At 43.2% G+C, this 14,487-nt stretch overlaps 1 protein-coding gene and 1 pseudogene across 1 annotated transcript; both read left to right on the forward strand.

Annotated features, from left to right (window-relative positions):
* The first annotated feature begins 3,463 nt into the window (after positions 1-3,463).
* On the forward strand, positions 3,464-8,036 carry LOC128606278 (uncharacterized; annotated as a pseudogene).
* Positions 8,037-10,596: 2,560 nt separating this feature from the next.
* Positions 10,597-13,658, forward strand: LOC128606279 (vomeronasal type-2 receptor 26-like). The gene is made up of 4 exons (XM_053622317.1): positions 10,597-10,655; positions 11,266-11,441; positions 11,527-12,428; positions 13,617-13,658. The coding sequence occupies exons 1-4, from the start codon at positions 10,597-10,599 to the stop codon at positions 13,656-13,658; spliced, it is 1,179 nt and encodes a 392-aa protein (XP_053478292.1).
* The last annotated feature ends 829 nt before the right edge of the window (positions 13,659-14,487 follow it).

Raw genomic sequence — 14,487 nt, forward strand, 5'->3', positions numbered from 1 at the left:
TCTTTAACTGTCTAGTTTATGTGAGTATGTGCCCATGATAGAATCAGATACATGTTCTTGGCTGACAGGAGTGGAACCTGATGTGGGTCTCTGCTGTTGTAGCCCATCCACCTCAAGGTTTGATGTGTTCTGCATTCTGATGTGCGTTTCTGCTCACCACAGTTGTAACGAGTGTTTATTTGAGTTACTGTAGACTTCCTGTCAGCAGTCTGGTCATTCTAATGTGATCTCTCTCATTAACAAAGTGTTTCAGCCTGCAGACCCTCTGCACACAGGATTTTTTTTCACACCATTCTGTGTAAAATCTAGAGACTGTTGTATGTGGAATTCCCACTAGATCAGCAGTTTATGAAATGCTCAAACCAGCCCGTCTGGCACCAACAACCATGCCATGATTAAAGTCACAGAGATCATACCTTTTCCCCATTCTGATGCATGATGTAAACATTAACTGAAGCTCTTGACCTTTAGTAACATGAGTGGCTGATTAGAAAACTGCATGAATGTGCAGGTGTACAGGTTTTCCTAATGTGGACGGTGAGTGTATACACATATGTACATATATACAGTGGGGTACAAAAGTCTGAGACCACCATTGGAAACCTGGGACTTTGTTCCTCATTTTAAAATCGGAAATAAACAGAAAGTAAGGAAATAAAGAAAGGGAATGTTCTAGCTTGAATAATCAATAATCAAGATTTCACTTTTAGGAACTGCTTATCATGGCCAGGGTCATGGCGGATCCAGTGGCTGGAAACATGGGGCAGGATACGGGAATGCACCCTCTCAGTGTACTCACATTCACACTTAGAGGCATCACTGAGATCATCAGTTTAACACAGACTTGTGGAGTCCATGCCAGCAAATATATAAAAAAAGCAAATTAAAGCAAAATATATAAAATAGTAAGAAATTCTGAAATTCATGTAAATATTTTAAGGTTCTACTTTTTGCTCAAGCTGTTGTTGATAATAGAATTTTTAATGAAAGAAAATGTAATAATTTAGAAAACAGTGCAATATAGAAACATTTTCACTACTGGGCTCAGACTTTTGGACCCCATTGTGTATATATAAAACACACAGACTGTATAATTGTAAAACTAAACACATGTTAATGTTTAAATGAATTCTGAATACTTGTAATCCTTAGAATAATAAAGATGCCTTGCACCTCTGGGGTTGGGGGTTTGAATCCCGCCTCCAACCCTGTGTGTGCTGAGTTTGCATGTTCTCCCCATGCTAGTTTGATTGTAGGCTGATTGGCATTTCCAAATTGCCTTGAGTGTGTAAATGTGTGCCATTGTGCCCTGTGATAGGTTGGCACCCCATCCACGGTGTCCTCTGCCTTTTGCCCTGAGTTCCCCGGAATAGGCTCCAGGCTCCCCCTGGTCTCCACCTGGACTACTTTCACAATTTACATTGATCCTCCTTATCAAACATAGAAAGATGCACTAATAAATACCAATGATTTATTCTCAACCCATTTTGTGTCATTCTCCATCTATTTCAAATCCCACTGTAGTACTAGTACATGCGTTGGATGGCTAGGGCATGGTGTGACCAAAGACATCTGACTGCAGTGCCAGTAAATTTTGAATTAAATCTGAGTCTGACTACTGCTACAGCACATGTCTAAAATCCACTAATAGGTGCATGGTATGGGGTTACACAAGACTATAATTTATACTAGGAATGCTATAAATACAGTAGTGACAATGGCAAAACATGAACAAAACTTATGGGATTTTATAAAAGTGTGGTTTGTTGAATTGTGGCAGCAAAGAGAATTAAAATATAATGTCTCATGACAATTGAAAAATACAGGAGAAAAAGGTACACCTCAGGGAAAGAATATGTGAATTACTTAGAACATCTAGGCATGTAGCTAGCTAACTAGCACAGAATTACTGTCATGGTCTGGGTCAGAGCCCTGTGTATTTCCCAGTTTTTCCCCTTCTCCATGTTTCCAGTGTCTTCTCTCCCACTTATTTCTGTTTGTGTGTGTGTGTGTGTGTGTGTGTGTGTGTGTGTCCCTGGGCATGGCGCTCCGCTGCTGACTAATTGCTTCACCTGCTTCTCATCTACTCACCTCACCAGCTACATATATAAACCACCAGTTCTTGAGCCACTCGTCACCAGATTGTTCTGGCTTCCAGTGTGGTACACTTCTGGCTCTACTCGTGGTTGCTTTCTATGTTACTCTTTAGCGTCTTCTCTCGTTGTGTTATTCTGTGCTCACTGTGTTTTCCTTGTGTTCCAGGTCCAATGCTCATCCTGCCTGTCTGTTCATCCTCGGCTCAATTCCTGCTATGACCATCACCACTCTGCCTGCCTCATGGCTCATCAGCTCCGCACTCAGCTCTCATGCTGCCAACCCAAGTTCAAGCCCCCATGGAGCTCGGATTGAGCATCCGACCCTCACACTGCAGACCTGTTCGAATCCGGAATACTGACCACGACCACTCCAATTCACCATTCTCACACATCCTCACATTCGTTACTAAAAATCGTTTCACCTTGGATCCCTGTGTCTGTGCATTTGGGTCCCCTTGTCTCTGTGCCCACAACAATTGCTTGGTTCATCATAGATTCAAATTCTATTCACAAAACAGAATTCAGTTCAATTTTATTTGTATAGTGCTTTTAACAATGGATGTTATCAAAAAGCAATGACTAAGAATAATTTTTGACTAATAATGATGCGACAAGTTTAAATACGAATGAAACAGATATGAAACATATGAAAATCGTCTATTCATAATATATAAGGAGGCTCCAAAAGTCCTAGTCCCTCAAGAGGAAGGTTTGGTCGAGGCTTGCCAATCTACCTACTGATGCATCAGCGAATAATCCAAAACTTTGAGAACAACATTCCCAAAAGGCATATCAGTAAGATTTTGGGCATTTGATCTTCTACAGTGCACAATACTGTATAATTAAAGGAATTCAATGAATGCAGTCAAATTTCTACGCATAAAGGGCAAGGCTGAAACTTTTAACATACATGTGATGCACCTGGACACATCATCAGTGATGTTCCCTTTCAAAGGGAACTCAACGTTGTATTTAGCATAACACTATGGCGGAGTGCCCTCGCGTGTGACTGGCATCTGAAGCTTGTGTAAAATCATGCCTATTTATAGGCCTACCATGATCAGGTGATGTGGCAATTAAGCGTGTCGCATGATATATATATGGTACCTGTGACCTGGGCCATCAGCCTTACTATCTTCAGCGAGACTGCATGTCGGTTGTTTGTGTAAAGAAAGACAAAGACGCTTTATTTCCTCTCTATCTTTTCTCAAAATATCTGGAATTTTCTATCTTATTGAAAACAGAAGAAAAAAAAAGGAATGAGTGAGAGAGAAAAATATGAGTGAGAGAATTCAGGAAGTGTGTTACCCCTTGCTCCCGTTTCAACACGGGGAGTAGTGCACACTTTCTGTGTGAAGTGTCTAGCGATGGGGTATGCCATGGTCGCCCTCGGAGGTCTGACCGCACATTGTAATGCCTACGTTAGGCAGCTCCGCTCGTGACTTCTCAGAAGCCGAAGCTAGTTGGGTTTCAGAGCCTCGCAGATCTGGGCCAGCCGCTGCCGAGGCAGCTAGCCGTCTCAGGTCCGGGGGATCTCTTATGGATCTGGAAGAGGAGCCGGATATGAGCATTGCTCTATCTCTTGCTCTGTCTTCTGGGTCCGGCCCTCTGCTGGATTTTGGAGCTCGTGTCGTGACTCCTCCTTCTGCTATGGAAAGCCAAAAAAAAAACATACACACACAAATAATAATAGAAAATTCCTCTCTGACTCCGAGCGGCCAGAAGGATGTGCTAAAAACTGAGAGCAGCATATAAAGAGCTGCTTGAGGTGATTACTAAGGCTGGATGAGCTTTTTTCTCCCCGGTGAAAGTAAATTCCTCCCACTGCAGAAAACTCCCCTGTCTTCCAGAAGTGCATGACAAAATATCAGGCTTCTGCGGGAAAACCATGCATAAGCCAGGCTTTTTATCAGGTAATTAGATGGGCTGGCTTTGCCATCCAAGTCACCGTGTAAGGCCACAGTGGCATTGGTGGACAAGGCCTGTGTAGTAGTAGTCTTGCTTGTGGATCACTGCAGACAATGCAGTGTTGCAGGCCTACCCAGCAGACCTGCTGAGTGAGCTCGACATATGGCGGCATTCAGCCAGTTCCTTCCCCGTTGTGCCGAGTTCACCCAGGCATCCACGAGTGTAGCCCGGGCCAGCACTAGTGCGAGGGAGACACAGAAGGCGAGTATGGCAGCCCGCCAACCCCCGCAGACAGCCAGGGGAACCTGGCGGCCACAGTTGTGGCCTGCTACTAGGCCTGATCTGAGAATGGTCATAAAGGCCCAGCTGGCAAAGAAGAGCGGTCCTGAGGGGCCGGTGAGAGATGTATCGGGGACATGAGGTTGTTAGGGCAGTTAGCCCCCAGTGCTACTGCCTCCCCTAGCCAAGGCTGTCCCAAGTTTTCAGTGTTCTCTGGTCAGCGAGCTGTCACAGGGCAACGAAAATCTGATGCTTTCCCTCCAATAGAATGTGGAATAGTTAACGTCACTCAAAGACCAACGTAGAAACTGCTGCCAAATGTGTGGGTTCTGTCTACTGTAGAAAAGGGTTACCAGGTCCAGTTTAGAGCTCGACCCCCCGGTTCAGAGTTGTGCTCACCACAGTAGTCAGCACAGACCAGAACCCGACATTAGCGCAGGAAGTAAGATCCCTCTGGGACAAAGGGGCCATAGAACATGTGCCCTGTACCCTGAGGGAGGGAGGTTTTTACAGCCTTTATTTCCTGGTCCACCAAAAATAGGAGTACGGGGCCAATTTTAGATCTGCGTCATCTGAACTGTACTCTTTGGACATATTGGTTCAAGATGCTGACGCCCAAACTTATTGTTCCACAGATTCAGTTTGAGGACTGGTTTGTGACGATAGATCTAAAGGTGCATATTAAACATGGAAATATTGCTAGCTTTATCCCCTCACACCTTCACAAAGTGCAATGATGTCATTCTGGCTCCATTGTGACTCCAGGGCATCCATGTACTAAACTACCTGGACGTCTGGTTAATTCTACCATGATCCAGGGAACTGGCAGTTCAACATTAAGATGTTGTTCTCGCCCACATGAAGAGCTTGGGGCTCAGGTTGAACCTCAGAAAAGTAGTTCTCCAGTGTAGTGGACAACTTTTCTAGGGGTTATAAGGATTCTACTATGATGAGGGCGTTTCTATTCCCAACATTCGTAGGGTCAATCCTATCAACATTGAGCAAGATAAAGCTGGATCTCGGCATCCCCTCCAGTCTCTCTGGGTGACTATTGGAGCTTATGGCAGCAGCAGCCAACGTCAATTGAGAGGTCACCATGTGTTTACAGACAACGCAATGGTGGTCTGTTCAGGCAGGTGCAACTAATTCTTCTCTGGGCAGAGGGAAAGTTTTGGCAGTGAGTGCAATGTACATTCTGGGCAATTGGAATGTGGGGGCAGACATCCTGTTGAGGTAGGGGCTGAGGTACAGGGATTGGTGGCTCCATCCACAAGTGGTGGCGTCCATATGGCGGAGGTTTGGCCAAGCGGGACTGCATGTGTGCGCCTCCGAGGAGACAACACACTGCCCGCTGTGGTTTGCCCTCACTCCTCCCACACAATTAGGGCTAGACGCCATGGTGCACAGGTGGCCGAGGTCACATCTGTACCCTCTTCCCCCAATCGCTCTGCTCCGACACATTCTAGCGAGAGTTTGCCAAGACAGTCTACATCTGCTGAAGTAGCACCTTATTGGCCAGCTCGAATATGGTTCTCAGAGATAATATCCCTGCTAGATGGCACTCCTTGGGAGATTCCCATCTGTGGGGATCAACTGTAGACCTAGTGAACTGCACAATAGCTACATGCCTGGATTTCTTACAAGAACGTTTCTTAGCGGGGTGGGCAATTTATTTTTGAAAATATATACTCATTTCAAATAGGATGACTGCAACACACTCCAAAAAATTTGGGACAGTTGACTGTTTACCACTGTGAAACATCACCTTTTCTTTTAATAACACTTATTAAGCGTTTGGGCGCTGAGTGAAGACACCAGTTGGTTAAGTTTAGCAAGTGGAATCTTCCCCCATTCATCCATTATGCATTTCCTCAACTACACAACTGTATGGGGCTTTTGTTGCCTTATTTTGTGTTTTTCATAATTCACCACACATTCACAATTGGAGATAGGTCAGGACTGCAGGCAGGCCATGCTAGGGCCAGCACTCTCTGCTTACACAACCATGCGCTTGTAATCCAGGCAGAATGTGGTTTGGCATTGTCCTGCTCTGGATGGCAGTATATGTTGCTCCAAAATGTGTACATATCTTTCTGCATAAATGGTTACCCAAGTTACCCATGCCATGGGCATGGACACACCCCCATGCCATGACAGACGCTGGCTTTTGGAGCTGATGCTTGGATGGTCCTATTCCTCTTTGACCTGGAGAACACAACAGCTGTTTTGTCCAAAAACTATTTGAAATGTGGACTTGTCAGACCACAAAACATGATTCCGCTGTGCCACTGTCCATCTCAGATGAGAATGACTCCAGAGAAGTTGGGGGTGCTTCTAGAAAGTGTTGATGTATGACTTCTGCTTTGCATAGTAGAGCCTTAAGTTGCATCTGTGGATGCAGTTGTAAATAGTGTTGACTGGCAAAGGTTTACCAAAGTATTCCTGAGCTCATGTCAGTATATCCATTACAGATTCTTGATGGTTTTGAAGACCACGATGTCTGAGGGATCGGAGAGCACGGGCATTCAGAAGTAGTTTTGCACTTGCCATGAACATACTAATGAAGTCTGCTGAGGTGCAGTTTAGAGGCCCCCTCTCGAAGTCTGGCGTCCTACAACCACCGATTAGGGCTTTCATGTACGGTCTAACAGTGACAACAGCATCTGTTCCAGGAAATAGGTGGATCCTAAAGGACCTTGATGAGCTGATGACTTGGGCATGCATGAGCTTCAAACCAGCAAAATCCAGATCCCTGGTGTTGAAGAAAGGGAAAGTCACTGACAAGTTCAGCTTTACACTTGGCAACACCCAGATACCATCCATCAAGGAAAAACCACTTAGGAGCCTGGGGAAGATGTTCGACTATAGCCTGAGAGACACAGCAGCCATCTGAACCACCAACCAAAAGCTAGAAGCCTGGCTAGTTGCAGTGGACAAGTCAGGCCTACCTGGCAAGTTCAAGGCCTGGATATATGAGCATGGTATCCTACCAAGGATGCTCTGGCCTCTCCTAATCTATGAGGTCCCAAATTACCACAATGGAGGGCTTTGAGAGAAGGATCAGCAGGTTCTTACAGCCTACCTCGAAGCCTGAGCAGCATTGCCTTATATGGGCAAGACAACAAGCTGAAACTCCCCATCAGCAGCCTAAATGAAGAATTGATGGTGACGTGTTCTAGGGAGGTGCTGCAATACCATGAGTCTGGTGACCCAAAGGTCTCTCAGGTGGTGATTGAGGTCAGGACAGGGTGGAAATGGAAGGCAGCTGAGGTTGTGGAGGATGCTAAGAAGCAAACGGTCTTGGTGGGTACAGTGGCTCAAGGAAGACCAGGCCTGGGTAGCAATATATTATCTCGATATGGCAAGGTAAGGAGGAAAGACAGGACATCTCAGCTCCAGTATGAGGTGCGGGCAACGCTTAAGGAAGTGCGAGCCAGCAGGATGGTTGGGATGCGGCAGCAGGGAGCCTGGAGAAGGTGGGAAAAAAACAGTAGAATGTAAAGTGACTTCTGCTGAGTTCTGGAATTCCAAGCCACACTGAATAAAATTCTAATCCAGACTGTCTATGACGTACTACCAAGCCCATCCAGTTTGTTCTGCTGGGGGAAGGCAGAGTCACCAAATTGCCCTCTGTGCTTGAAGAGAGGCACCCTGGAACATATCCTCAGCAGCTGTCTAAAAGCACTGAGTGAGGGGCGCTATTGTTAGCATCATGATAAAGTTTTGACCCACAGTTTCTATAGTTCTGGCTGAGGGTGATAAATCAGCCCTCTGGCTTGAGACAGTAGATCCACTCTAAGGGCTCAAATGGGGCACCTGACAGACCTTCCAGGACCCCAGAAAGGTCCCAGGAAGGTATGCGCGACCTGCAGATGGGCCTCAGCTGCCTGACACCATGCATAAACCTCGAAGATAGAGGATGTTGCCCCACAGAGGCTCCATCAACAGGGGAGTAAACCCTGATTGTAGAAGGAGCCCACCCCACTGAGAAACATCCAGACTGTAAGAACTCCAGGACTGTAGCTATTGCACAGTTCAGTGGGTCTACAGTGGATCCATGCAGGTGGGAATCTCCCAAGGAGTGCCATCTAGCAGGGATATTATCTCTGAGAACCATATTCGAGTTACTGAAGTGGTTTTCGGGCTTACCCTATACGCACCAAGATTTGACTGGATTCCTTGAATCTTTTCATTATATTGTGCACTGTAGAAGGTGAAATGCCCAAAATCCTACCGATTTGTCTTTGGGGAATGTTGTTCTCAAAGTGTTGGATTATTAGCTGACGCATCTGTTGACAGATTGGCGAGCCTCGACCCATCCGTGCTCTTGAAAGTCTAGGCCTTTTTGGAGGCTCCTTATATACTACGATTAGACGATTGCCTCAGCTGTTTCACATCACCTTCTTATTTCAACTTGTCACATTGATATTAGTCCTAAATTGTCCAACTTTTTTGGAACATGTTGCATGCATCAATTTCAAAATAAATGTTTACCTTCAAAAAACTATGCAGTTGATAATGTAAAATATCAAATACCTAGTATTTTTTTTTTTCTATAAATACAAGTCAAACTACATTTGCAAATCATTCCTCTTTGTTTTTATTAGCATTTTCCATACTGTCCCAACTTTTTCGGAATTGGGTTGTATATCACGCATGTATCTTTGAAATAATAGAATTGTTGTTTTTTTTTAATTTTATTTGGTTGTTTGTTTTTCTCTATTAATTGTAATAGTACCCATTTGTTCATTCTTCTTTAATAAGTGCTTTAACCTGGTCAGGGCTGTGGTTGTGGCAGATTTTGAGCAACCATACTGGGAACACTGAATGTGAGATATGAAATATAGTTGGAAAATTAAATAAATAAATAAATTTTTAAAAAACTTCAATTTAATAAGACATTTACAGTGTATATTAGCAGTGAAAATCACAAAAAAATACTCTGTTTCAAAGTCTACATACTCTGGCATCCACTAAACATTATGAATATTCTGCAATGCACAAGAAGATATTGATACAATAAAACAGAGGGAACTATCTTGCCTCTATGGAAAAGTCAATACCAGGAAAAGTTGACACACCTCTAAGAACCAACCCACACCATGCACAGTATGCAGAGAAACTGTCTATAAAACAATGAGTGCTAATTCATGTCGTATTCAATTTCCTGACCAGACATGTGTATACCTAATATATTTCATCTGTGTTTTCTGCTCTGTATACAAACCGGCTTTGCATGTAAGCTGCTGGCTAAATTTGACGTGCAAAGCATGTTGAAGGAAGGAGACATTATGATAGGTGGCATTTTCCCAGTTTATTCAAGACAGGAGAATATACTTTTTTCATTTGATAACAAACCACCAATGGCAGAATGTAAAGGGTAAGTAAAATTAAGCTGAAATATAACAGGATTCATTTACAAACCTTTACTTTTGTATTGTTCTAATGTTCCCCACAGATTTGACTTACGTGCCTTTCGTTGGACGAGGACCATGATGTTGGCAATAGATGAAATAAACCAAGATGACTATTTGCTTCCTAATATTTCTCTGGGATATATTATTGTGGACTCTTGTTCCTCTCCTACTAATGTTTTGAGAGCTGTCCTCACTTTGATGAGCACATCAGAGCAGACGGTCTCTCAATGTCATCCACCTCCCATATTAGCTCTTCTAGCTGAAACAGAATCTACTCTGTCTTTAGTTGTGGCTGGGGCAGTTGGACCATTCAAAATGCCACAGGTAATGCACTGGTAATATTTATGCAAAAACTTTTAATGTGAATGTGCAGAATTATACAATGTGTTGATAATTGTAACTTTGTCCCTGAACAGGTGAGTTACTTTTCAACATGTGCATGTTTGAGTGACAAAACAAAATATCCTACATTTTACCGAACAATACCAAGTGACTATTACCAAGCAAAGGCTTTGGCTTTCCTTGTCAGACAATATGGATGGACATGGATTGGAGTGATACAGTCTGACAATGATTATGGACGAAATGGGATATCAGCATTCACAAAGGAAGTGGAGGCTCATGGGGTTTGTATTGCATTTGTTGGCACAGTTTTGCGTACATATCCCCAAAGTAAAATCCTTGAAGCTGTTGAACTGATAAAGCAATCAACTGTCAAAGTGATTCTTGCATTTGTGCCAGAGAGAGATATTGATCCTTTAATGAAAGAAGTAGTAAAACAAAATATTACAGGAATACAGTGGATTGGAAGTGAAGCCTGGGTAACTGCTGACAGTCTTTCCACACCCGAAATGTTCAAATATTTTGGAGGAACTATAGGATTTGTAGTCCGAAAGATGGCCATACCCAAATTGGCACCACTTCTCAAAGATATCAGCCCTTATAATGATTCCAAGTCTGGTTTTGTCAGTGATTTCTGGGAAACATTGATGGGCTGTAGGCCTCCATCTTCAATAAATTATTTACGTAATAGCACAAAAGTATGCTCAGGAACGGAAAAAGTTGATTACACAAACAAATTTTTTGATGTCACACAACTTAGAGTATCATATAATGTCTATCAAGGAGTGTATGCAATTGCACATGCCCTACACCAAGGGATGTTTTGTGAAAAGCCTGAAAGCAATGTCTCAGAACTATGTCTTAATACTTCACAGATAACCCCTACACTAGTGAGTTTTAACTGCAGTGAAGCATTAATTGGATTCATAATGGAAACCTTTTCATTAAGTATGTTGTATTTTTTGTTCAAAAGGTAAGTGAGCAGCTGAAAAAAGTACATTTTGTGGATGCATTTGGAGAGGTAGTGTTCTTTGACAAGAACGGAGACCCCCCTGCTTCATACGAAGTCATAAACTGGCAGCTGAGAGAAGGACAAGTGCAGCATATTTCAGTTGGCCATTTCAGCACCTCTGCAAATGGAAAATATGAACTTGTGATTAATGAAGACAAGATTATCTGGAGCACAGGAAATTTGGTAGTATAAGCATATTATAATTAAAAAGTGCATTTTTCTTTAATTCCATTACTCATTTAACATATGCCCTACTGTCCCAGACTCCAAAAGCTGTTTGCTCTGAAATCTGTCCACAAGGCACAAGGAAAGCACAAATTAAAGGTCTACCTCTGTGCTGCTTTGACTGTATCCCATGTGCTGATGGCTCTATATCAAATACAACAGGTGAAGAGACCTGCTAACTAATATTGCCAAAATAATTACATTTTAGTAATCAATCATCTCTCACCATGCCATTTTTCTACTTTAGGAGCAACAGACTGTATCAACTGTCCTGAAGAGTACTGGTCTAATGAAAGAAAAGATAACTGCATCATGAAAATAACAGAGTTTCTATCATACACTGAAACAATGGGGATTATTCTTATGGCCCTCTCCCTACTGGGTACCTGTTTAACATTTTCTATTATGGTGGTGTTCATACACTTTAGAGACACACCAATAGTAAAAGCAAATAATTCAGAGCTGAGCTTACTTTTACTTCTTTCTCTTATATTTTGCTTCCTCTGTCCTCTCACATTCATTGGTGAGCTAACAGTCTGGTCATGCATGTTGCGTCACACAACATTTGGCATTGCCTTTGCCCTCTGCATTTCCTGTATGCTGGGGAAAACCATAGTTGTGGTAACTGCCTTCAGAGCAACATTACCAGGGAACAATGTGGCAGAAAAGTTTGGACCACCTCAACAAAGGGCCATTGTGTGTTCATGCACTGCAGTTCAAATAGTTATTTGTATTCTGTGGCTAAATGTTGCACCACCATTCCCTGATAAAGTCTTTGAGCAACGCAGTAAAAAAATTATTTTAGAATGTAACACAGGCTCAGATGCTGCATTTTATGCCGTTCTAGGGTACATTGGCCTTCTTGCCATAGTTTGCTTGGTCCTGGCCTTTTTAGCCAGAAAGCTACCTGATAATTTTAATGAAGCCAAATTCATCGCATTTAGTTTGCTAATATTCTGTGCAGTTTGGATCACCTTCATTCCAGCTTATGTCAGCTCTCCTGGAAAGTATACAGTAGCAGTAGAAATATTTGCAATTTTGTCTTCAGCTTTTGGCCTACTCTTATGCATCTTTGTACCTAAATGTTATGTCATTTTAATCAAACCAGAGAGAAATACAAGAAAACATGTAATGGGAAATAATACAAAGGTTAGTAAATTGTAAGTTTTACATAATGCTGTTCCAAAATTTTAAATATTATATTTATGTAAATATGTTGTCCAGCATCATGGTACAATTACAGTGTTCTACAAACATTATAAACAGTATAATTGATGGTAATGAATACTGCAGTTTGTCACTTCTATGCCCCTTGTTTGATCCAAAATTTTTCCAAAATAAACAGTATACAATAGTATAAATAGCATTATTTCCCCTCTGTAATCAAATGAAATGGAAACAAAATACCTGTCACGGTTCAAAGATAGAGACGGAAGCAGTGTTCAACTACTTCTCATCTACTCATCTCACCAGTTGCCTATTTTCTTGATTTACTTCCTTGTTAATTATGTTTCCTCCCACTCTGGACAGTCTACATAAATGTTCCAAAAATTGGTGTACAGCTCACCCTCAAATGGTAAAAACATGTCACAATTAAAATTGGGGCAAATTGAAATATGTCTTCAATTGCATTTATTTTTTCCCGTAAAATGGTTTGTCAAACAGACTGTGGATAATAGGAAAAGGTGCAGTATTCATCCCAGGGTTCCCAACTCTCCTGTATTCACCAGGATGATAAATCCGCCCTCCGGCTTGAGACAGCAGATCCCTGTGGATGGGAATCTCCGAAGGAGTGCCATCAAGCAGGGATATTGTCTCTGAGAACCATATTCGAGCTGGCGAATAAGGTGCTACTAGCAGTAGACGTAGTGAACTTGGCGACCTCTTGCTAGAACTTGTGGGAGCAGGGCGATTGGGGGAAAAGCATATAGATGTGACCTCAGCCACATGTGCACCATGGCGTCCAGCCCTTGTCTCCTCGGAGGCGAACACACCTACTCCCGCTTGGCTCAAACGTATACCATATGGACTCCACCACTTGTGGTTGGATCCACCAATCCCTGGGCCTCAGCCCCTGCCTCAACAGGATGTTTGCCCCCACAATCCAGTTGCCCAGAATGTACATTGCACTCACTGAAAAAACTTTCCATCTGCCCAGAGAATAATTATTTGCACCTGCCTGAACAGGGGGCGCAAACATAATCCTCCCTGGTGGTCGATATATGAGACCACCGCTGTGTGGTCTGTCAACATATGGTGACCTCTCAATTGAGGAAGAAACAATTGCAGTGCTAGAAATATGGTCCACATTTCTAGGCAATTTATATGCCACTCCAGATGAAGGGCGCTCCAGAAACCGTGAGCTGGATAGCCATCTAAGACCACCCCCCAGCCGTAAGGGAGGTGTCTGTCATTACCGTCTTGCACTAAGGAGACACCCCTAGAGTGTGACCCAAGGCTAGAAACTGGGGACACTTTCAAATTCTCAGAGCACATAGGCATCGCTGCCTGACACTGATTACTCTCAGAGGTTTCGTCCTCGGACGAAACCCCCAACTTCTCAGCCACCACTGAAACAGTCTCCTATGCAATAGGCCCAATGGCATGACAAGCTCTTCATGTGGGCAAGAATAACATCTCAATGTTGAACCGCCAGTTCCCTGGATTGTGCTAGAATTAACCAGTCGTCCAGGTAGTTTTGTATACGGATGCCATGGAATCACAGTGGAGCCAGAATGACATCCATGCACTTTGTGAAGGTGTGAGGGGATAAAGCTAGCAATATTTCCATGTTTAATATGCACCTTTAGATCTATCGTCACAAACCAGTCCTCAAACTGAATCTGTGGAACGATAAGTTTGGGCATCAGCATATTGAACCTGTATGTCCAAAGAGTACAGTTCAGATGAAGCAGATCTAAAATTGGCCACATACTCTTCTATTTTTTGCGGACCAGGAAATAAAAACCTCCCTCCCTCAGGGAACGGGGTACATGCTTTATGGCCCCTTTGTCCAAGAGGGATCTTACTTCTTGTGCTAATCTGTGCTGACTGCTGTGGTGAACACACCTCTGAACCGGGGGGGTCGAGCTCTGAACTGGACCCGGTAACCCTTTTTTACGGTAGACAGAACCCCTGGAGACAGTAGTTTCCACGCTGCCAGATGGGCTTTTAGTGACATTAACTTTTCCACATTCTATTGGAGGGA

Source organism: Ictalurus furcatus, chromosome 4 (genome assembly GCF_023375685.1).
Source record: "Ictalurus furcatus strain D&B chromosome 4, Billie_1.0, whole genome shotgun sequence".
Lineage (NCBI taxonomy): Eukaryota > Metazoa > Chordata > Actinopteri > Siluriformes > Ictaluridae > Ictalurus > Ictalurus furcatus.